This window comes from Telmatherina bonti (assembly GCF_933228915.1).
Source record: "Telmatherina bonti genome assembly, chromosome: 16".
In the NCBI taxonomy this organism is placed as follows: domain Eukaryota; kingdom Metazoa; phylum Chordata; class Actinopteri; order Atheriniformes; family Telmatherinidae; genus Telmatherina; species Telmatherina bonti.
In genome coordinates this window covers 17,581,491-17,604,356 of record NC_136614.1, presented here as the reverse complement: position 1 = coordinate 17,604,356, position 22,866 = coordinate 17,581,491, and the positions used below count along the sequence as shown (strand labels likewise).

General features: G+C 38.4%; 2 protein-coding genes across 4 annotated transcripts; one reads left to right on the top strand and one right to left on the bottom strand.

Annotated features, from left to right (window-relative positions):
* Positions 1–318: 318 nt before the first annotated feature.
* taf1a (TATA box binding protein (TBP)-associated factor, RNA polymerase I, A) lies at positions 319–7,457 on the bottom strand. Its single transcript, XM_079256003.1, has 11 exons — positions 7,333–7,457; positions 5,633–5,803; positions 4,770–4,933; positions 4,418–4,531; positions 4,136–4,334; positions 3,778–3,902; positions 2,704–2,862; positions 2,394–2,460; positions 2,127–2,250; positions 1,856–2,010; positions 319–1,043 (listed from the first exon to the last, which is right to left on the bottom strand). Exons 2-11 carry the CDS (start codon positions 5,760–5,762, stop codon positions 997–999), a joined length of 1,284 nt encoding a protein of 427 aa, XP_079112129.1. The 5' UTR covers positions 5,763–5,803; positions 7,333–7,457; the 3' UTR covers positions 319–996.
* Positions 7,458–8,204: 747 nt separating this feature from the next.
* Positions 8,205–22,636, top strand: mia3 (MIA SH3 domain ER export factor 3). 3 transcript variants are annotated; one of them, XM_079255339.1, is made up of 28 exons: positions 8,205–8,351; positions 9,308–9,441; positions 9,519–9,605; positions 9,747–11,793; positions 12,775–13,098; positions 13,382–13,512; positions 16,118–16,249; positions 16,506–16,527; positions 16,623–16,711; positions 16,792–16,869; positions 17,047–17,157; positions 17,262–17,333; positions 17,422–17,526; positions 17,617–17,739; positions 17,827–17,914; positions 18,034–18,086; positions 18,173–18,263; positions 18,358–18,496; positions 18,871–19,033; positions 19,167–19,202; positions 19,308–19,375; positions 19,457–19,542; positions 19,812–19,925; positions 20,448–20,510; positions 20,607–20,653; positions 20,733–20,801; positions 21,262–21,679; positions 21,942–22,636. In XM_079255339.1, exons 1-28 carry the CDS (start codon positions 8,231–8,233, stop codon positions 22,199–22,201), a joined length of 5,271 nt encoding a protein of 1,756 aa, XP_079111465.1. In that variant the 5' UTR covers positions 8,205–8,230; the 3' UTR covers positions 22,202–22,636. The 3 variants fall into 3 exon arrangements, with proteins under 3 accessions (XP_079111465.1, XP_079111464.1, XP_079111463.1); XM_079255338.1 differs by lacking the exon at positions 19,812–19,925 and having other exon boundaries at positions 8,213–8,351; XM_079255337.1 differs by lacking the exon at positions 20,733–20,801 and having other exon boundaries at positions 8,213–8,351.
* The last annotated feature ends 230 nt before the right edge of the window (positions 22,637–22,866 follow it).

The following is a 22,866-nucleotide window of genomic DNA, read 5'->3' as shown; positions in this document are numbered from 1 at the left end:
AATTTTCAAACAACATGTGTTGCCTATTCCCCAATCCCTTCTCCAGCTGCTCCTGCGCTCGGGTAAGTGCTTTAGGCTTTGGTTTACGTAATGACTGCAAAGCAATACATACAGTACAGTTGACTGAGCTGCTGTGTGGCCAACACTGTGCTGGCAGAGTCATTACAAACACTCTCATGCTGGATGCAACACTTTATTTCATGGTTGGGTGGAAATGACTCTGGGTAATGAACAGATTTTGAACCTCACAACAATATCAAGCAATCGGAAACATTTTTGGGGGTAGAACAATTCTAATAAACAATATAAAATGGCAAAATAATAATGAGCCTTCCTATTTCAGAACTGACAGCACTGACAGAGCTTAAAGTAAACACCTGACACTGCTGCTTACACTGAACCTGTACAAAATACTCAAAGCTCACCAGTCATTTGTGACAAGACTAAAGGGCATGTGACAGAAAATGGATTGATACCAAAGCTCTTAACAGCAGCCGCCTGCATACTGTCATACACACACGTCTCAAACATGCTGCTCGAAGTCTGTGATGAATCTTTGACATGACAATAGAGTTGACAGGGAAAAAATCCCCCCCGGCTTAGCATGGTGTACGCTCTACTGATGCTAAAACACCTCTGTACAGCAGCTAAATGTGGGACTCGGCTCTCGTTCAAATATTTACAAAAAAAAAGTCGATATTACAACTCGCATTCAGGGCTACACTGTCAAAACGAAATGGAACAAGAGCTCCACATAGTGGATATTTCAGCTGGTGGCATAATAATGGCAAATTTGCACAAGATAAAAAAAAAAAAGACATTGTTTAGGAGCACATTGATTTCTGTCTGAACTATAAATAAAAAATAAAAAAGAAAAGGAAAAAAAGAAAGGAACTGATTAAAAAAAAAGACATAAAAAGCAATTTATTGAAAATTCCCCTCCCATTTTAATTTGCTTAGAGACAGCACTGAAAACAGCTTTAGAGTCTCACTGATTCATTTTCCAGTAGTTACCAGCTCTGCTGTGTATTTCAGAGTTCGGTCTGTAAAAAGAAAAAAAAAGCACATTCAAATTAAAAGAGAAAGGGAACACTTAATGCATTTATTGAGAATATATTAGATTCGCAAAATAATACATTTATGTTTTTACAAAGGAAAAATAAAAATGAATTGAAATAGAAAAGGATGAAGTGACAGTTTCTCAAAGATGATCATTGTTTTGATCGGTCAGTGGTTAAAGATATTCTCAAAGTGTTTAAATATATTTGCATTTTAAAAAACTGGTATAAGATGCTAATGTTTTAGACAAGCCAGGCTATGATAGCTTGTGCATGTGTAGGAGGTGGGGTAGTTAATATATTTGTAGAAGGATGCCCAGGTTGAAATAACCAGAAGCCCAAAGGAAGACAAAAAAATTAAATTTATAAATGTAGTGAAAGAGGTAGTTTGCTAGTAAAACAAAATAGGATGCAAGGTTAGATGGAGGCAAATGATTTGCTTTGAGACTTCAGACGGAAACAAATCAAATCAAAGATACTTTATTTATCCCCGAGGGGAAATAAGAAAAAAAACGAGAGAGAAGAGAGAGCACCACTGGCACAGCAGGAAAGCTGTTGAGCCCTCAGGTTTTGGAGACAGCAAACTTAAAATGTAAGTTTGTTTTAGTGAGTTTACATCAAAATACAAAGCAAATAACTGCTGGCAAAACAATCCCTGATACTGAAATCATTTCATGAATAGTGGTAGTTTTACTTTAAAAGAGAAGAAGAGGAAAATTTATTCAACACACTTTATACATGAATTAGCTATGATGACACGGTCAGGAGCAGTTCTTTGACAATGCACATCTACTTACCTGGACAAAGGATATTTGCCAGTAGTGCCTTTACTTTCAGAAGCTCGGGGTTCTCCTCTAAGTCTTTCCTGGCATGGAAGCGTGTGAAGTGCAATGCGGGCCACCATTCTTTCCTAGAAGTCATCTGTTCATTGATGATGCTCTCCCATTTGTCTCTTATAGCACAAATTTATATGGAGACACAGGTTTCAACATCCTTTTGTCAAAAAACAGCAGGCTGCTTAAAGGTTTTACAAAAATATTAAAATATAATTTCAAACTTTCAACATACTCTGTTTGCAGTTTGTGAATAATGGTCTTTAAACACATCCATACGCCCAGGTTGCTCCTCCAGCAGGCATAGTCAAGCAGTTCAAGAACAATGCTCAAAGCTTTTTGGGTGGTCCTTGGCTTCTCTTAAAAGAATAAAATAAAAAATTAAAAAGTGATTATATCAAATTAAAATGAAATTGACACTATGAACATGACTTCAACATATTGAAACATATCAAAACAGAAAGCGCTGTCAAAAAGAAAGAGAAAAAGATTTAGCCTTTACCTGACTGAAGCAGGAGGGAGCTGTACTCCAACATCAACTCATGGCTCGGGACTAATAACTGAAGGTTCTACAGCATAAAAAGTTTAGCATTAACAATACACTGGATACACACACTTTCTAAATGCTTCATTAATAATCCAATAAAAGCAAAGCACTATTACAATTTAACAAAGTTGGTATAAATTTTTTTTTTTTTTTATTATATATCAAAGAGAAATCTGTATATCCCTTAAAATGACAGGTTTTCTTGTTATTTAAAAGCAATATTCATCTTCAGTGTAGAATTGATGGCTTTAGCATGTATTAGTACCTTTAATACATGTATCAGTTTCTTCTGAGGAGCATCGTGCCGTTTCAGGTACTTGTACAGATATATTTGAGCATTGGGATTGGGTGGAAAGCTGTTGTCAAATGCATAGTCATTTAGGACTCTCAGAGCCTCCTCGTGATCTTCATAGAACTCCAACATCTGCCAAAATGAAAATAAAGCAAAATAAGATTAGCAAACTGTTTGTTGTTGTTTTTTGTGCTGTTGGGTTTTTCTTTTCTTTTACAGTGATTAAAGTAAACACAGAAACGCAACAACTCCTTTTCCCTACATGAATTTACCACTCAGCTCTTTTAGTAACCATTTGAAGTGACCCATTTTTTCCACAGAAAGGATTACTAAACACTAACCAAGCACATTATTATTAAATAAAAGTGCACATGCTAAATATCCTGATAGCTCACATTTATACACAGAATTACTTGACTGGCAATTTCAGTGAACGCAGCATGACTTAAACTTGAAACTGGGTAGAGATGACGTTGAGGAGGATTGCTATATCCTCCAAGCTTGGAGTGCAGAGTTTAAAATGCAAATATGAATAGGTCAGAAAGTGAGATATTGTAAAATGTAGGAGGTCACAAACAAAGTGGCAGGTTTTTGAGTTAGTGACTTCAAGCATCCAAAATAAGCTCTGAAGGTGCATGATTTTTCATAAAATGTAGCCTTTGAAAGTTAAACTGAAAGGAGGGATAAATAAAAGGAAAGAACTGCATGTAAAGACCTATTAAACAATAATAAACTGTATGTATTTTCTACTGCAGTGACTACCGAGTATCTTCAAGTTGCCGACTTATTGCAACAAAAAAAAACATCTCAAAGAATTGCTATGTTTAAGATGGTATATTCAATAATCTATTATGATTTCAACAATGGACCGTCAGCATACTTCAAGGATTAGTTAGCACCAATAAAGCATCCGAATCAGTCTGCTTGTGTGGATCACCGCATTTTTCAAAATATGGCTTTTTTTTTTTATTCCCCTTTTCAAATTATTTGCCAAACCCCAGCTTTAAAAGCATATCTCTGTTTTTTTCTTCAAAACTATGCACTTACCTCAACATAACTCAGGATGAAGGGATCCCAGATACCTGGATTACTTAAAATCTCTTTAAGATTCACAGAAGCTTGTCTGAAATAGTTATGCATGCCTTGATTTGCAGAAAATGCATCAAAAGCATCTAGAAAATAAAACAGTCAAACATCACAGAAAAATAAGCAGTTTATGTTGTTTTGGAGTCAGAGATAACACACCAACACATTCTTCAGTCAGCTATTCAGCTGCTGCACTACACTGGCAGCTACTTATTCTGTCCTGTAGGGGGCAGTGTACCATCACATAATAGCTTACAACGAGAATATTACATACACAAGTAAATGATAGATTCTTTTCAGAAGCTGTAATTCGCCTTACTGTTGTTGGAGAGCGCCAACTTTTTCTCAGACCAGATGATATAATCCAGCAAGCTCCTGTACGCCTGGATCAGTTTAGTCCTCTGAATCTGAGCAGATAACTCCTTCCCATATCTCCAGCTTTCAGCCGCACTGAGATTTTGTTTTGCATCTTCAAACTTTCCCTGAAGCATCAGATGGAAAGAATGCTCCAGCGAAACCTAAGAAACAAAGACAGGAGTGGTTTTTTTAAAGATTTAAACTAAAATGTAATTTAAAACTAATAGATTATGGTTTAGCATACCTTCAGGTAAAGTTTAAATCCGGAGTGTTTCATTCTCTCGTACATGATATTGTAGTCCTCCATCGTTGACTTGGGATGGTGATGAAGGATCTCAGTGCTGGCTCTCCAAACAAGCTGGAGAGCATATTACAAAAACAGGTATAAAACTGAGGATGAATTGTCAAAATTGTATATGGTTCAGCTATAAAATGTTAACTAATACTTAATCTACCGGTATACTTTTAGTGCAATCAATATACTCTTTATTCTTTTAACTAAATTCTTGTAACGAGAACAAGTTGAATATGTTCCCTATTACAATGTCGGCATTTTTCGCTGTAAACTGTACAATCATATCTAACAACGAACTTACCTCTTTATACTGCTTTGTTGTGTAACAGGCTTTTTCCTCCAATATTTGGGGGTAGCATGCCATGTACTCGGAAGCTTCCTGCCATCTATGATGCAGCATGGCTTCTCTTATCCGCTCCAGACACATTCTACTGCTCTGATTAAATCCCGTTTCCTTTTTCGTCTCTAAAACCATAAAGCAAACTGATTAAAAAAAGAACCAAAGGATCCTATCTTCTTTTATTTTGATCTAAACCAATAAAAAAAGAAAATAAAACAGTTAACCCAGGAAAAAAACAAACACATGAAAATAAAAACAACAAATGTGGTGGACATCTACAAGTGGGACTTTGAGTTCTTCTTCAGGAATTATCTTTATCTCTAGGGATACCTTGAATATTATATCCTGTCTGGACAGATACCAGATAGGATATTGTGTAAGATGGTTTGTTGGCTCAGGTAATAGACAGCTGGAGAGTTATTTATACTGTTTGTAATCCTTGCCAGGTCATGCATGATTTCTACACTTACATCAAGTCTTTTAAATAACCTGTTGCAAACTAAAATGTGCATATAAATATATTTTTGCAAATTAGTGTCACTTTTTTCCTCACTTTTTGCCATTTCCAATCATCTTTTCTTACTCATATCGTCTAAACATGGATCAAAAACTGCAGTGCTGTCCTGTTTTCCATTGGAGAACTTAGGTAACTATGGTTGTCAAGATTTCTGAAACCAGAATAATTTGTTTCCATGTGTAAAAACACATCCAGAATATTTGCATGCATGGAAATGCAGCCATAAACACCAATATATTTACAGTAAGTTCAGATGTCTTCACAGACGTAAGAGAAGAATGAATACAGTACAAGCCGTGCATCTCACCTAAAAACATAGGTTGGACCAGAGGGAGTCTTAATTTTTTCCCTGCTCTTGTAGAGTTATTGTCTGAAGAGTCGCCATCATCATCCACCAAGTGCTTGTGAAGACCCAGGTCCTCTTCCAAGTCATCCATTTTAAGTACAGCAGTTAGCCTCCTTTATGCAGCAGTGCCACCTGCAGGAACAAAAACGTCTCCTATTCTCGAATAAGAGATTACTTCTGTCGCATCTGAAGGGTCAGGTGATAATCACAACTCAACAAGTACACTTGCAACTTGGTATTTGGCTACATGACATTTAACCCACAGTAATGACAGCTAACTAGATATTCTTGAATTTCTCTAGTTGACTTTGAAAACTTGAAATGAATCCTTGTTAGGGAGGCACTGGGATCGTAACAGGAAACATAATTTTTGCTAAAGGGAAATAAAAAAATGTACATGAAACTCAAAGCTCTTTGAGGCAGATAGAGAGTGAAAGATGGCTTATGTCCATTCTTACAAAAATCTTCTGTGGCACAGACTGAATAAAATAATAATGGAATAAAAATGAAAGATGTGCAGTGGCTTGCTCCTTACTGCTTAAAGCTTACTGATTTTGAATCTGTGTAGCTGCTGACTGCCAATAATGACCCCTGAGCACCAATACAGGCATCCTCAGTGAGCACATAAGTACCAGAATTTGATAACAAAGAAAAAGAAAAATGTGCAAGGATAAATCAAATATTCATTGTAGCATTTATTACATTGATCGTTGTGGTGGTTGGATGCTCTAGCGTTGTTCGCGTATTGATACACTATAGAAAGAAAGGAAGCTGATGGGAGCATTGTATGAACTTCAGAGAAATGTTGGGAAATGTTTAAATATTTATGGTGTAAGTTACTAGTTGCTTAGACATAAATATTCTTTAAAATTCTTGCAAACTGTGTGAATCGTTCTCGTGCAGGAACATTCAAAGATGCCTCATTGGTGGGGTGCATGATTCAGAAATAGCTTGACTTGAACTATCCAGGCTTTCGTTCAGCTTGTGCCCAAGTCAATGAGGACACATTCAAGCTCTCTATGACCCTTTAAACCCTCAATATGCTATATAAGACTAGTAAAAAAAAAATGCATTTATTTAAAAAAAGTTACTTGAAAAGGTTAAAGTTGAAAGTGCCAAGTTGACTTTCAAATTCCTGGTCTCAACCTACTCAAACAATTAGGTATTCTTGAAAACATTCTAGTAATCCACATGTGCACATAAAACCATGTACTGTGTTTCTTTACTGATCCAGAACATAACATTTTCATTCTCAGGCAAACATAGACTTTATCTTCACTCAGTAGCCTGAAGTTGAGAACTGCAAATAAATCATTTTAGTGTTCCAGTGCACTGCGCTTTGTATGAAGGTAATTGGTGATGAAAAACAAAGTGAATCCATTGTACTATTAGTATCACCTATTTCTAGACAGTATCATTCATACAGTCCAGCTTGCAGAGCGTAACACACTGCAAGTAACTTTACACTAAAAGTGCAATGTAAATAATGTCATTTTAAGTCTATGGATATACACAACCTCTGCGTACTGTAAATAAAGAGAAGACAACCGAATATATATATATATATATATATATATATACATATATAGTTTAAATAATTCAGTATAAAAGAGGCAGATCATCTCTCACCTAAAAAGTACCTCTCGTCTTAATGGACTTACCTCCAAAAAGAAAAGCTGTGCAGATGTCTCATAGAGTAGATAACCAGACTTTCGATTCTATCAACTAAGTTCTTAAGTCAGCTCAACATGTAATCGTGAAATCACATATTTGATTATGATTTCAGTGACTGTCTAATCACTCGTTTGTTTCTTCCATGCTTTCAGCGCAAATGAGGAAGTGCAGACGGAAGCTGTAAATTGATTGGCTGCTTTAACCGGAAGAGGCGGTCGAAAATGTGTTAGGTTTTTTTTTTTTTTTTTTTTATCTGACCCACTGGGGTTTTTGTCACCGTTTCACACAAGACAACTTTCAACTTGCAAGTTACCTCGTCATGAATTGGGCTTGCTGGCTCTAACTTTCAATGCAGCTATTTCCAAAGGCACTAGATAAAACCGAATTATTCATTTTATTTAATGCAATCTCATTTTTTGACCTGCTCCAAAATCAAACGTTTTAAATATTGTATGTAATTCTAGGAAATAGGCCCAACCACAAAATATTGAGTTCCACAAATTTTTTTTTTTCTTTTACTTTTTTAAGCATATAGAAACAAGGCATTTAACCTGTGAAACATATAGTTTGGTCAAATCAACCTTTCAAAAAAAGTCAATATTTACACAAGCATGGAAAAGAACTTGGCGCAGTCTGTTAAAAGTTAAAATGTGGCAAATACTGGAGTTTTCACACACACACTAGATAATGTTTGTCTCTCATCTCTGTATGCCCTTGTAATGTTGTGTCTCTGTCGCCTGAAGAAGCCAAAACCATCCTGTGAAAAGCGATCCCAGCCTACACCCAGCCGGATCTGATCTGCTGACGTGTCGGCTCCCGCAGCCCAGTGCTCATGCTCCAGCGGCAGCGGACGGAGTCAAGAAGCCAGGCTACAAAACTGCCAGCATGGCAGCAAAACACTTTTACCAACATGGATTTTTATTATTTTTATTTAACTTTATATCAGCATCAGCCTTGGAGAAAAGGTTCTCCGACTTTAAAAGATGCGCCGACGAGGAGTGCAGCAGTAAGTTTAACTAGCATCTGAAAGAGACATCAGGGATGCGTCTTTCCCCCATCCTGATACTACAGCTAGCCACAAACTGCGCCTTATCTCTTGACCTGTTGCCAATCTATATTTGTGACCTTGACTGTCTCTGGCACTGATTCTGGTGGTGTTTAACTGTGTGATGCCTAGTGAAAATTGTGTACTGTGATGTTTATTGAAGCTAAATGTGGTATTTGTTAGGACCCTGCTGTCTGGCAGCTTTGGCCTGGTTCGGTGGGTGGAAGCAAAAGCTAATGTTAGCAACAAATTAGCCGGCTTTGTCAGCTAATGTTGATGCAGTGCTTGGTCAAACATCAGTGGAAGTACAAGCCGTGTTGGTTCAGTTGCTTTACCATGTTACTTTTACTAATAACCTTGTTTAGTCTCGTGACAACGTTGCTTGCCAGAAATAATGGGCATACAAAAAACTTAGCAGTGTAGCAAAATTTGAAGTCTGCATATTTGGCAGCAAAATGATGTAGCATTCATACACATCTACTGCCCGAATTGTTCTTTAGGAATAACCATTAAAGAAGGGGTTAACCTGAAAAGGTATCGTGAACCAGTACCTTAATATTTTCTATGGCTAAAGACAAATTATTTAACTAACAATTTATCAACAATGGAAGCTAGGCTAGCTTATAAACCTAGAAATGGCACAAAGTTGCACATGAAATGTTTACTGCATCTTTATAGTCGGTGGGAAAGACACAAGTGGACCAAATACTTGTGCCTGATGTTGATATCAAAACAAAATTTTAGATAAGTACAATTTATGGAGTATGTAGTACATGTTCTTTGTACAATATGTGCATTATAAAACTGTTTACTTGCTTCATGTTGGAAAAAAACCTGGTAGACTAATAAACAGTCTAAAGAGTCAACCATTGATAACTGCGGAGAAAAATAACATTTACAATGTTTTGCTTTTTCAGTGCTTCTTTGTCGAGGAAAAGCGGTTCGGGATTTTTCAGGACCTGATTGTCGGTTCCTTTCATTCAAGAAATCAGAAACTATATATGTATACTACAAGCTGTCTGGAAGAAGGGCGGACTTATGGGCGGGAAGTGTAAGTCTAGTGTCGTAAATAAATACTGTATTTATATATTATTTAACTGAGCCCTGATCATGTTATCTTGTTAATAGGTTGGAAGCAACTTTGGCTATTTCCCGAAGAATCTTCTCTCACTAAACCATGTATATACTGATAAAGAACTTGAAGTTCCTGCAGAGGTAAGGCAAAACTATAGTCATACTCAATTAAATGGGTAACTTAATTAAAAATACAATAACACTTGCAACCTGTCTGTATACCGCTTTATGAGTGCAACTTCCATTAAGAAATTTTTGTTTCCTTTTTTGTGTCTTTCTCAGGAAACAGATTTTGTCTGTTTTGACACCGGATATGACAAGTTTGACTCTTATGACATAGACCTGCTCTTAGGCTTGACGGTAGAGAAAGATAGTCTCAATAATGGAACTATTGAACAAATCCAAGAGACAGAGAGCAATAAGGCTGGTGCACAGCCATCAGGAGAAGACATGACTAAGAGCGAAGAACAAGCTGAACATCATGATTTCTCGGATAATATTGATAATGTACCAGATAACCAAAGTGCCTCTTTAGCTGAAGCTGATATGTCAGTTGAATCACCTTTAATTAAAGATATAGAGTCTGATACAGAAGGAGGAAAATTTGAGCAGAAACAGGAGCTAAAGTCGGCTGTTGAACATGTATCGGATGGGAGAGAAACCGAAGATGTGCAAACTAAATCAGAAATGGAATCCATTTCCAAAAGTGATTTTTTTTCAGAGAAAGAACCGGTAACAATTTCAAAAGGAGCACAGATCCCCGAATTAAAAACAACTCTGGGAACAACTTTTGACGCAGTCACCACGGATGAAGAAATTACAACAAAAGTTTCTCCATATGAAGAGGAGGACAGTGAAAGCATGGAGGAGCATTCAGAAGATGTCAACAACAAAGAGGAAATTCCTCTGCTGTCCTTTTCTGAGGAAAAAGAAGACACTCCAGATTCTCTTATAAAGGAGAAAAGTTCTTCACCAACACAGGATGCAAAACCAAACACGACAGAAGAGAAAAACATGTGGACATCACTTGGAGATGCTGTATTTTCAGTCGTTACAGGAGGCGAGACCACAGCAGAAGATGTCAGCTCAGATGAAGATGATGATGATGATGATGATGATGATGAGGAGTATCTGGAAGAGGAATCTGCTGGAAAAAAAACTCAGATTTTTGAGAAAATGAAGAAAGAACCACTTATATCAGAGCCTCAGAAGGACACACTTTTGTTTGACAGTGAAGATGAGCATGATCTAAAGGCGACTGAAGAAGTGGAAACTGTGGCTGAAACATTCAGTCCATCTGACGAGCCTATACACAATCAAACAGAGGAGAATATATCAGTAGATCCTGTACTACATGATGATACCTTCAGGAATCCTGATGAGGAAAAACTGGATATTAAAACAGCACATGAACCCACTCAACACAAAGAACAAAAAGAGGTAGAAAAAGCAGTGTTTAGGCACACAGAGGTTAATGGGAGTGATGCAAATATACAGGACAGTAATGCTATAATGGACCAGGATTTAGAAAACAAAACTGTAGCTGATGAAGAATTGGTTATCACCACCAGGGGAAAAGATTTGGACATTTCCACTGAAACGAGTCAGTCTCAGGATTCTGGTATTAATGACACGGTAGACGAAAGACGTTCTGATCAGATGCACGACCAGTTAGTGACAGATTTAGAAAGTAATAATAGTCACGCAGAATTATCTGAGGAGGAAATTCAGGAGCAGCTGGAGATGGAGAGGAGGGATGATGAAAAAGATGTCGATGACCATGAAGAGAAAGAAGAGTTACTTGAAGATGAAAATGCTCTTTCTGTCTCACAGTCAGTCGATGCGCACTCTGACAAACCCTCACCTGAAGCTGCACCGTCCACTGACTCCACTCCAGAGCCAGAATACAGCGACAGCATAATGAGACTGACTCTTCTGAGAGACCACTTCACCGAGAAGAAAATGGAGCGCGTCCAAAAGCTTCTGGGTCTAAAATCTCTCTTCAAAGTGGAGTCAATGTTTTCTGATCTGGACACGGAGTTGCAGGCTGCTCGTTTGACTCACGCTGGTACCACGCAGGAAATAGAAAGCGCACTTGAAAGCATCCTGGAAACCTCTGAGAACGCCATCTTGGATGAGATTGAGAAGATGCTCGATAGCCAGGATGCAAAACGATACATTGACAATAATGTGGACACTAGTAGTGTGGATGAGGAAACAGAATTATTGGATGACTTTCAGGAGCTTGCCTTCAGCCTACGACAAAAGTACTCAACAGCCAGTGACAGTGCACCTTTAGCAACAGGAAAGTCATCGTATAATGTGGAAGGTATGCTTAATTTTTACTGTTTTCATTTCAGTATCATGTAATTATTTTACATGAAGCTAATGATCTAGTCTTTCACTAACTTGTGCAGCATGTTTCATTAGTTAATGATCCACAGGGACAATGAATACAGAATTTGACACGGTTGCAGAGCAGGTAGCTTTTGAGACCCATTGTGAACATCTACTTTACACACATAGATGCATGGTATTTCATCAGGCTGAAAGGATCTGCGGTTCACACCTGGCAGTAGAATGTCTCAAATGACCTGTTGTGATAGAAAATCACAATCCTGCCAACAATGCCCTTTTTTCCTCCCCTTGGCCAAAAGTTAAAGAGTCATTGTGATGACTGCTCTGCTCTTTTTTGGCCTCAAAAAAACCTTTCTTGGTTTATCCAAAATCAAGTGAACAAATCTGTGCAGGGGTGAGTTTGTTTTGAGCTGCTTCATGCTAAAATGTTAAATAGTTGACACTATAATATGGTGTCACATTTCTGTTAACTTTGGCTAAAACTAAGAATTGTGGTCAGAAATATTTATTGATAAAAGAAGAACCATCTTCAAGTATACTCAGAGCAAGAAGAGTAAGTTGGTCACCAGGTTGACATTAAGCTGGATGTTTACGTCCTCCAAAGGCTGTCCACAAATTATGTCCAACATAACTAAATACAATAAACTCCTGCAGAATCTTTCTATTTATTACAATACCAATCAACTTCACTCTACAGAAAAAAGCTGGTCTGACCTAAATTAACCAAAAGATGGGCACTTAGGCCAACCCATGAAAAGCTGTAGTAGCTCACCAAACATCAAACAAACTGACCAAGATAAATCGGTAAGGACTACATATTTATAAAACAATAGAAAGATAATAGTTGATAAAAGTACAGGCCGTTGACAAAGGAGATCAAACCTGTTGTTTCCAGGTCAAACAATTCAGTTTAATCCCTCAATGACTTTTATCATTTATATTTGCTTTTTAGATGAGGCTCCATTTAATGTTAAAGAAGACACGCCTCATGCTGTTGAAGATAAATCTGACAACATGCCTGAAGCAATTCAAGATGACAACCTCACTGTAACAGATCGTGAAGAAGTACAAGATGATGCTGAAGAGTGGCCGATTGTTTCAGAGGAGGTGCCCAGTAGACCAGATGTTGGAGTTGAGGAGGATGCTGGGCACTTTAATAAAAACAAAGATGAACAGCCAAGCTTCAGTGCATCAGATGAAGAGAAGCTCCCTAAAGATACCCTGGAAAATCCTGTAGACATGGACATTGGTGCCGAGGTTGAGCACTCATTCTCAGGTTGGTTATTTTGAACAACATTATCAGTTAATGTTTCAAACATGCCGGCTTATTATGTCTCTTTGAGTTGATTACTCAGCAACTCACAGAAAAGCTTTGATATTCTTTCTTATTTGATATTTTTGTTTAGAAATCCTTAATGTAATTTAAGATGCTAAACCTCTTCAGACAGATGAATATTATTTGGTTTTGTCTTACTGTTATTTTGCCAGTATAGCACATCTTCCAGTCATCTATCAAACCACTAAATGATTTGACTGTGTGGTAAATTGTTTTCCATAAGGATCCAAGGACTCGATGGAGTCAGTGACTGAAATGCATGAGGAAGAAGCTGGATTATTCATAACTGGAGTTGTTTACATGGGCTGCATCCTCTCAATAATAAGGAATAAAACTGCAGAGTGGACCACTGTGGTAAGTCTGACAGTAGAACCTGAATTGCATATTTGGTTGTGTAAAAATGTTACTTCAGCGCTAGTGGTTAGCATATCAGTAAGACTTATTTTGCAAGATGGCTAGTTTTTCTCGTAAACCTTAGAGCCACTGTCATGATATGTATTTGTAGCAAAGGAACTATTAGTTTGATCTAGTCAGTGCAGCTACAGGCATGTTTTGGTCAACAACAGTTATCCTTAAAATGTTTAAATAATGCTTTAACCACCTGTTTTACAAGAAGTTGAGCATATGCTTTGAAAAGATTTTAACTGGAGGAATTGCCCTCTTACTCTGCTGTTTTACCTTGACCGGGTTCAATAAACCTCATTGGTGGGCTGGCTCTTTTCCCTGAGCAGCAAGGAAGAAGCATCAATTAAATGAAGGATAATGGTTTTTGCCAGTAGGAGTCGTTGTCACCCTAATATAGTATCAGTCTGTCAGGGCAATCAGTGTTTATTGTGTCATTAATTATTGACAAGATAAAGGCACTAAAGATTGGCTTCAGTCGCTTGTGTGTGACTGGCTGACCAGATGGTCAACTTGAGCTGCCAGTAATGTCAAGGTTAAAATATTAAGAGAAAGTAGTCAAGTTTTTTTTGGTTTTTTTTGTTTTTTTCCATGAAGAGAGTGAAAGAAAACTTGTTTAAAGATTATTACACTTCCTAGGAAAGTAGATCAATCGCACGCAGCAAGTTGAACGGCTGAAGCATTGACTCAAGAAAATGCTGATATTTATTGTTGTTTATAATATAAATACATATATGGGGTGAAAATCTGACTTTAGTGGTCTTTGGTGTATCTGCAAAAGATTGTATGTCAAGTATTGGGCCATTTCTCTGAAAGCATCACCGGCCCATTTCTGATTCCTACAAGTGGAAGTGAAACGTCCAACACCCCCTGAACGTACCACCGTCCTCCCCCTTTTCGTGTCGACTGTCGTGGTGTAGGCTGAAGTTCAACACAGCCGGTGCTGAGCTGGCTACTTGTGCGACAACAGCGGACCTATTTTGAGAGATAACTCCCGCAACATACCTTCGTGTAGTAGAATATATGCTGTCGCATTATCTTCCATGTTTTTCTGTCTCTTTCTCTTCTGAAATCGCTACATTTCCCCCCCCCCGGCTAAGCTAATGTCAGTTGTGTTTTGGTAGCGGTAGTGAATGAAGGCTGATTTTTGTGCCACCAGCAAGCTCTTGTTTTGAGACCTTTCTTACCACGTCTTTAGAATTCTTTAACATATCATATATACGACTTATACTTTTACTTTTGGACATTGGACTTTTACGCTACCGTCAACCTAAGCTAACCTAAGCTGAGCTGTGTAGATTATATTGAGCTAACCTGTTAGCAAGGTAGCCAATATCTGTCAAGTAGCATTTGGCTAGGCTCGTTCTGTTTTTAAACACGGTCATGGAGAGTGATACTGTATCCCAGCCACCTGTGATTGAACCAGATCACATGCCAGTGTTTTATCCAAAGGAACTGCAGCATGTAAGTAAACATAAACAGATCATAGACTGACTCTTTGTGACCAGTGTTAATAATTCTGTTATGGCCTGCTGACGTGTTAATGACCATATGGCATGTACACTAAGTTAAGAGGTCTGTTACTACACAATTTACAGCTTGTTAGTAGCACAAGAAGCAGTTGATCTTGCCTCAGTGTTGGTATTGCAACGCACTATACTTTGTTTTCATAATTTGTTTTAAGCATTTTTCCAGTTGTGCAATAATGTATCAAACACTTAGACTTTTGAAGTACAGCTGGGTGAAAATGCTGAAGAGGGGAAGTTACTATTTGCAGCAAACATGTGGTGTTTAGCTTCAAGTAATACCTGGATTGCATTCATGCCTTGTCACCACATTAGGAGTTCAGAGATGTCTTTCTGATTGAACAGATTTGCACAAGGTAACTTAACATTACGAAGGAAACCCACAGACTTCAGTTCTTGGTTTAGGGGACCAAATGTAGAAATTTCATTCAGTTAGCACAAAGTGGTTTGCTAATGTGATAAAAATGCTCCCACAGTTTTTTTTTACATTTTAGGGGATGTTTTTAAAAGTGTATCTGGATGTCAGCATTGGAATTGAAGGTGTGTTGAAAGTAGCTTCCAGGTTATTCTTTTAAAACCATGTTAGTCCTATAAGATTTGTTGTTTTTTATATTCCCCTTTTGCTTACTGTTGATTATGGCAAAAATGAACAGCTTTAAAGTGCAGATGATGAGTTTATTATTATTGTATGTTAATACCTTTGATAGCTTGATTAGGGTGAAGAACCACATCTGGTGAACTCTCCCTTTGTTGATTAGATTCTGGTTATTGAATGCCTGTTATCTTAGACTAAAGCTACGTGTAAATATTGAATGTTGTAGTTAAGGTTAACCTTATGTGGAACCACCGCCTTGTTTATTTAAGGTCCTCAGTTACTTTTAATTTCCCTGTTACAGTTTTGGGGTCTAAAGCTTAATGTTGATCACAAGGATGTTTGTGCGAACCCATGTTGTTGGCACCCAATGTTTAGCTGTTTAAATTTTTCCAGCCTAATCTCATTATTCATTGTGAAAACTGTTTTTGTGCTTCAGATCATTTCATTACTACCAGATGAGTGGAAGCCAGGGGAAACTTTGTATGGCTGTCCTTGGCAAGCTGTTTTCATCACTGCTTTGGTTGGAGTGCTGACCTTCACCCTCTTCTTCTGGAGGACTGTATTGGCAGTAAGTGTTGTAAATGTAGCTGCTACTATGTCTGCTCAAATTATGTGATTAAAAAAAAATATATATGGTTGTAAAATAAATCCAAAGTTACATTAGACTGAGCTTTATATAATAAAATTATTTGCATATCTTTATATTATTATTTGGAATGAAACTATTAAATGTGGTGATTGTGTTATGACTGTTATTTAAAAGTTTTTGATAAGATGCTAAATTTATACTCTGCTATATTTTTATTTGTTTGTGTCTTTTTAAGGTCAAGAAAAAAGAATACCTTGGTAAGTTTTCACATTTTCAAATGTCACTGCAAAATGTAAATGTACAAAGCCTAGCTGATTGTGTACTTTGTGTTTTGGGTGAAAAAACAAAAAAGTGGATGAAAAAAAGCTCACAGAGCAAATCCAGGCCCTCAAGAAGGAGAAGAATGATGCTCACGCCAAAATATCCGAACTCCAGAGACAGGTGAGCTGCAAGATAAATGTGATCAAATATCTGGGTGATGTTTTAAAAAAGAATAAAAATGCATATTTTGTTTATTTCAGACTGAAGAACTAAAAGAAAAACAGAAGCAGTCAAAGGAGACTGTTAGTTGTACAGCGAAAAAGATGCAAAACTTGGAGGTAAGCACTAGAAAGAAAATTAAGTCTTGCACTGCATGGGGGGGGTGTTGATAGAGGAAGAAGCTGCTGTTGGATTTGCTTTCCATAAACTGTTAAATTAGATTTATCTGTGAATAACTCAATAATTATTAAAAGGACTATTATGGACTCCTCAGTGAACTTTCATGTGTTTTGCAGAGTAAGGTTTTAGAGGCAGAGAAACTGAAGGAACAGATGGCCGAGGAAAGGAGCAGATATGCAAAACTGCTTGAAGACGAGCGAGCCATCTCTCTGCAAAATGAAACTAGGGTAACTGTTTCACTCTTTTTATTTAGTCGCATCTTGTCATTATTTGCTCTGTCTTCACAGATTCATGATGCTAATACTGTTGTTTTTTTGTTTTTTTGTGACAGATTCAAAAATTAGAGAAGTCAAATGAAAAGCTGCAGCTCAGCCGAAAAAAGATACAGGAAGCATTTGCCAAGGTACAATCCTCCTGCAGCCGTTTGTTTTCAAGTGGTATTTCTGGAAGCTTTCAAGTCTTACAAATAATAAATTGTGTTTTTGCAATAGACCACTATTCTCCTGGATGAAGCTAAGCTTCGTGAAGATGCACGAAACGCTCAACACAAATGTCTAGAGAAAGAGTTTTCTGCCTTAAAGGAAGAAAACAAAACAGTAAGACAATACAGACTTTCGTGTTTCCAGCACCTCGATAACAGAAACTGTTTCAGAGTTTTCCCCTTCTGACCCTGAAAAATCTTCCAGCTCAAAGCAGCTATTAAAGGCTGGGAGGAAAAACACAAGGAGCTGAACGAGAAGATTAAAGTCTACCAAAAGTCCCAAAAAGAGCTGGAGGATTCTGTTGTGCTCAAAGATCACAACATTGAGGTCAGTTCCTTAATTTGCTGTCAAAGTGTTATTTGATTTGTTTATCAAAGTAATCGCTCATCCCTCCCTGAAAATGTCTCCTGGCAGGTGCTGTCTGAGCTTCTAGCAGACTTAGATGCTTGTGATTTGCAAAAAGGTGACACCAAAGTTTTAGCCAATGGTGAAGTAGTAGCTGGTAAGTCTTACTCTGCCTGTAATAGGCATAAAGGGGACATATTTGTAAATAAGTAGTTTTCTAGTTAAATTGTGATAATCTGTTGAAAATATCTGATGGTATTTCTGTGTCATTAACAGATAAGAAGACTGCAATAAGAAACAGAATCAAGCAGATGATGGATGTTTCTAGGGTAAAATTTTATTTTATTATTGAACCAGATATTAAGGAGGTTAATTATGGTCTTTCCAAGATGGTAATTTCCACATTTCTTCAAAGATCCAGACCACTGTTACTGTTGTGGAAGAAGAGCGGGATCGCTTCATGGCAAAACTACTGAATGAAGAAAAGTTTAGGAAGGAACTAGAAGGTATGTCATCACTTGAATAAAAAAAGAAAAGATATTTTTTTATAATGAATGCACATGCTTTTCACTCAACTTTACTGCTTTGATTTCCCAACAGAACAACACCAAGAACTGGAACATGCAATTGGAGCCCTAAAGAGTGAGAAGAGTCATGTTGAAAACCAGTACCGGATCCTTCAGCAGAAAAATGAAATCATGGTTGAGATGTACCAGCAGAAAGAGAACGCGCTGCAGCAGTAAGTGACGCCTGCAGCAACGTTATTCAGTGTCGTTCCACGCTTTTAAAAAAAACCTTCCTTTATGTCAGTGTCATTTTTACTCTAAAAGTAACTTTTTAATGGGTCTTGAAATGGGTACACACACTGTGTAAGTAGTGGGATTATCATCAGTGCTTTGAACGCTACAACTTTCTAGTTCTCCCTGAAGTCTCAGAATGACAACACAAAGGGATGGTATTATGCAGAATCCTACAGGTTGTGTTTTGCCACCATTTCTGGTGTTTGTGTGCTTTTGACCACTGTTAAAAAGTCTAAAGAGGGTTGCTTTTTAAAACGGAAATGTTAAAGAGGTAGTTCCTGTTGTTTTCAATGATTTTTCTGTTTCCTCATAGGAGATTAACAAAAGAGGAGCTGGAGCGACGCAGCAAAGAGAATCTGTTGTCGGAGGTAGGAGGGAAAGCTCTCGAAGCCGAAGAGCAGGTTAAGCTTTTGAGGCAGCGCATTAATGAAATGGAAGAGCAGATGAAGAAGACAGAGGAAGTCTATAAAGAGCAGGTAGAGTCTTGTTGAAATTTGGATTTTAGATGGAGGGGGAAAAAAACAAAACATCAAAGAAATGCTAAAACTTAAGCTCCTTTTTTTTTTTTTTTCTTTTTTTTTTTTTTAATTCTTCTTTTTGTATTTTTAGATAAAAGAGCAGGAAAACAAAACTCATTCCAACTGGGTACGTACCACAGAATCTTTTTCACAACCTCCAGTGTGTTTGTTGGAGACAAAACAAGCTGCGGCGCCGTTTTTTCTGCATCCTAATTCTCCATGTGGTCTCCAGGTGAACGCTCGTAACGCAGAGCGAGCTCTAAGTCAGGAGAAGGTTGAGTCATCAAAGCTGCGTGAAAAGTGAGTGTTGGAAAAATGATGAGATCTTCGAGAAATGTTTGACATGACATTTAAATGGGGTTTTTTTTTATTTGTCAACAGACTGGCAGTACTCACCTCCCAGCTTAATGAGCGGCGTGCTCCTCTCTTCAGACCAAACTCTGGTCAACCTGCTGGCCCTCGCCAAGGTAAGCACACACCACTCACTCTCGGAAGTCTTCCCAGCAGGGCACTTTTATCCCACAGAGCTACAGAAGAGGATGCTGTTTTCTAATCCCAGTTGTTTTCTGGTTTAGCTAAATGAGCTTCTAATTCTGCCCCATTTGCTGTCTTGCATTTGTCATTTCAATGTTCGTGTCCGTCTCCGAGAGCCTGGAGTCAAGACCTCTTTATTGTATGTTGTGCATTATCGGCAGCTTCTTTTTCTTTTGGTAAATTGATGGTTTGATCATAACAGGTGATTCATATGGGCCCTCTCCTGTGAGTGGGGGGGCCCCATCCCCTCCTTTAATGATCGAGGGTCCCAGGCGCCCTCCTTCTGCCCCAGTAGGGCGAAGAATTGACCCGTATGGTGAGTCTTAAGTGGATCCCTTCACCAACGTTAATTTGTGCCAAAGCTGGACATTCTTCCACTCCAACCTCATTTCCTTAAGTTTCTTGTTTTCCTTTTTTTTTTTTTTTTTTTTTTTACACCTGACTTTATTTTTCAGCTCTTTTTTTTTTTTTTTCCCTGATCTGTTCCTTTATTTCTTCTTCGTTGGTATTGCATCCTGCACCTGCCTTCTCCCTGGTTACCTGCCTTTTCCTTTATTCCTTTTAGTCCAACCATTAAAAATGTCTTGGTTGCAGTGAACTTGTGAAATGTCTCCTCACTATGATCACTGGAGTCTAAACAAGATTTTCTGACTTTTTATTTGATTTTATTTTTAAAACTTAAGTTTTCTAAAATGCTTTGCTCTCAACTTTCTCACTGTGTTTGACTGTGTGACACTTTGTTTCTTCCTTTTGTCTCTCACAACTACGTTTCTCCTGAAAATGCTTATTAAATTACTGAAACATTGTAATTAAGCAGTCTGCTGTCTTCCATACGCAGGTCCTCGACCTCCATCAGATCCACACGGTCGTTACCCTGAAAACAAACACATCCCTGGGATGGGTATGTCTTCTGAGGCCTTCCTCTAGACTTCTATTTGTAAGAGTTCTAGTTTTGTTTTAACCTGGCTTTAAAGCTGTGTTGTTCCTTCTCTTTCAGACATGACAGGTCCCCGCAGTTCATCTCCAGCCAACTTGGATGGATCTGTAAGTCATTAATTAATTATGTCAGACAGTTTTATGTACGCGATACTTTTCAGCTGTGTATGTTCTTGCTCTAAAACAGACACAAGCTGTAGATCCACAGATAAAAGCAGAAACTCAGGCTGTGGCTTCCACAGAGAGTCCAGAGCCAGTGAGTATAGAGGCTGTTCGGTCCAGGTGCTTGGTGTGAAGGTGTATGCCAGTACGCTTCCCCCTCCTTCCAGAAACTGCATATGGGAGGAGATGAAGGCATCAGGACATGTTTTTCTGGGGCTGAGGTCACATATTTTATGCTGAGTGTGGGTTCACTTATTCTCACAGCACTGAGCAAATGAAAATGTGCAACTATGACATGATTTGTCAAAGTTTGGGTTTTAAAAGTTGCCAGCTGTGTTTCTTTGGAGGCCAAGTTTTGTCTTCAGCCAAATAATCATGGTGTGTGGTTACTGGTCATGTGATTGAGCACTGACTAAATGCACTTCTTGTTTGGGAGAAACTTGTGTGGTTTGTGGATCTCTCCACTGCATGACTAACATTTTAATCCACGTAAGCTGACAGGATAATTGTGAGTGCACACGCTATATTTCCTTGTTTTATTGTGTTATTTTCAGGGACCTGGATCCTTCCTGGCATCACCAATCAGGGACTCACCCGGCCCCATGCTTCAAGGACCTCCACCTGGCCCTGGACCCCATGACCCAATGCTTCCTCCTGGCCCGCACGTCCGTCTGCCACCACCCGGACCTTACAGACCACCACGTCCAGGCCCTTACCAACTCCCACCCGGTCCTCTTCCTCCAAATTTACCTCCTCCTCTTCACGGGCCTCCTCTACCAGCCAATGGACATCCAGGTTTGCCCCTGCCTGGACCAATGGGAGGAGAGTTCGGACCTCGACCTGCCAATGGACATGTATTCCACCCTAGGCCAGGCCCTGGACCTCTAATTGATCCTCGGGGTCCGCCACCACCACCACCACACTTCCGTCCCCCCCCACCACATCCCTTTGGACCAATGCCTCCGCCACATGGTACGTTATATTTTCAGCATGACGTGTGTTTCTGTCAGATCATTTCAAAATGTTCTGAACCTTTTAGTTTGTGTTTCAGCGGGGTGTTGGGTAACAAAGGGGTTAACGTACAGTTTTGACCATAACAAAACATTAAGTCAATAAGTTAGAATATATTGTAGCAACAGTAAGAAGGGGGTCCGCTGCTGGTACTCTTAGAAAATATTAACAATTTGTCATTTATTTTGTGGCCCCATCTCACTTGTTTCCTTTTCCCATTTAGGTATCCGTGGGCCAATGGGACCACGTCCACCCATCCCTCCTGACATGCGCTTCCCAGGACCTCGAGACCACTTTGGCCCACCCATGGACCTGCCTCCAGGTGTCCCACCCCATCCTGCACACCCTGGAAATGCATATGGTCAGGCTGCACCCAGTGATCAACAGAACTCAGGGGGTGTTCAGAGTGGTCCCAGTCAGGACCTGCATGTGAAGCAGGACACCACTCAGGACTCAACAAGGCCAGCAATGGTCCAGCCTTAAAAACAGCACCAGCTACAGCAAAGGACTTGAACACATCACCCCTAACTTGTCACTGTAACAACCCAGGTCCAGTCCAAACAAAGGTCATGGCGATTTTTTTTTTTGTGTTCTAAAACTTACAATGATTATTAAAAACAAGAACTTTAGATTAAACAATCATCTAGTATTGTCTGAAATCCCTGAATTGAGAAGATGACCACTTTTTAAAAAACTGCTTATTGTGCAATAATACACTTCATTATATGCCAGAAATGTTTTTTCTCTGTTGATCTTTTTATGAACAAATATGATTTTTAAGGGGCAGGTTTTTTTTAATGTCATTTCCTGTGGAAATTATTTTAAGGGAGAAACAGGTGACAGGTTTAGTTTCTAGCATTTCAGGAATACCATTGCCCAAAGCTGTTGCTTCAGTGCAAAGCAAATGTGTAATTTGATGGCCAGATGTATAACTTATTTTACTATGTTGTTAGAACTTTTAATAATAAAGAATGTAAATGTGGTCAGTGTTACAAACTTTGGATGTGCTTTATACACTTTCTGTGGGTTTCATGAGTTGTAATGAGGCCTTTCAGAGGAGAAAAAAAATAAGGCATACATCTGCGCTGTTGAAGGTAGAAACATAAGATAAAAGCTCAGTAACTTTACTCCATTTTTAATATCTGCAT

Bases quoted from the DNA above. Each gene is read 5' to 3' on its own strand.
- taf1a (XM_079256003.1), bottom strand. From the start codon at position 5,762: ATGGATGACTTGGAAGAGGACCTGGGTCTTCACAAGCACTTGGTGGAT. The intron at 4,934-5,632 runs GTGAGATGCACG...TTATGGTTTTAG, and splicing joins GGTCCAACCTATGTTTTTAG to AGACGAAAAAGGAAACGGGA. The intron at 2,863-3,777 runs GTAAGTGCATAG...TCATTTTGGCAG, and splicing joins TCATCCTGAGTTATGTTGAG to ATGTTGGAGTTCTATGAAGA.
- mia3 (XM_079255339.1), top strand. From the start codon at position 8,231: ATGGCAGCAAAACACTTTTACCAACATGGATTTTTATTATTTTTATTT. The intron at 8,352-9,307 runs GTAAGTTTAACT...TTGCTTTTTCAG, and splicing joins CGCCGACGAGGAGTGCAGCA to TGCTTCTTTGTCGAGGAAAA. The intron at 16,528-16,622 runs GTAAGTTTTCAC...AAAACAAAAAAG, and splicing joins CAAGAAAAAAGAATACCTTG to TGGATGAAAAAAAGCTCACA.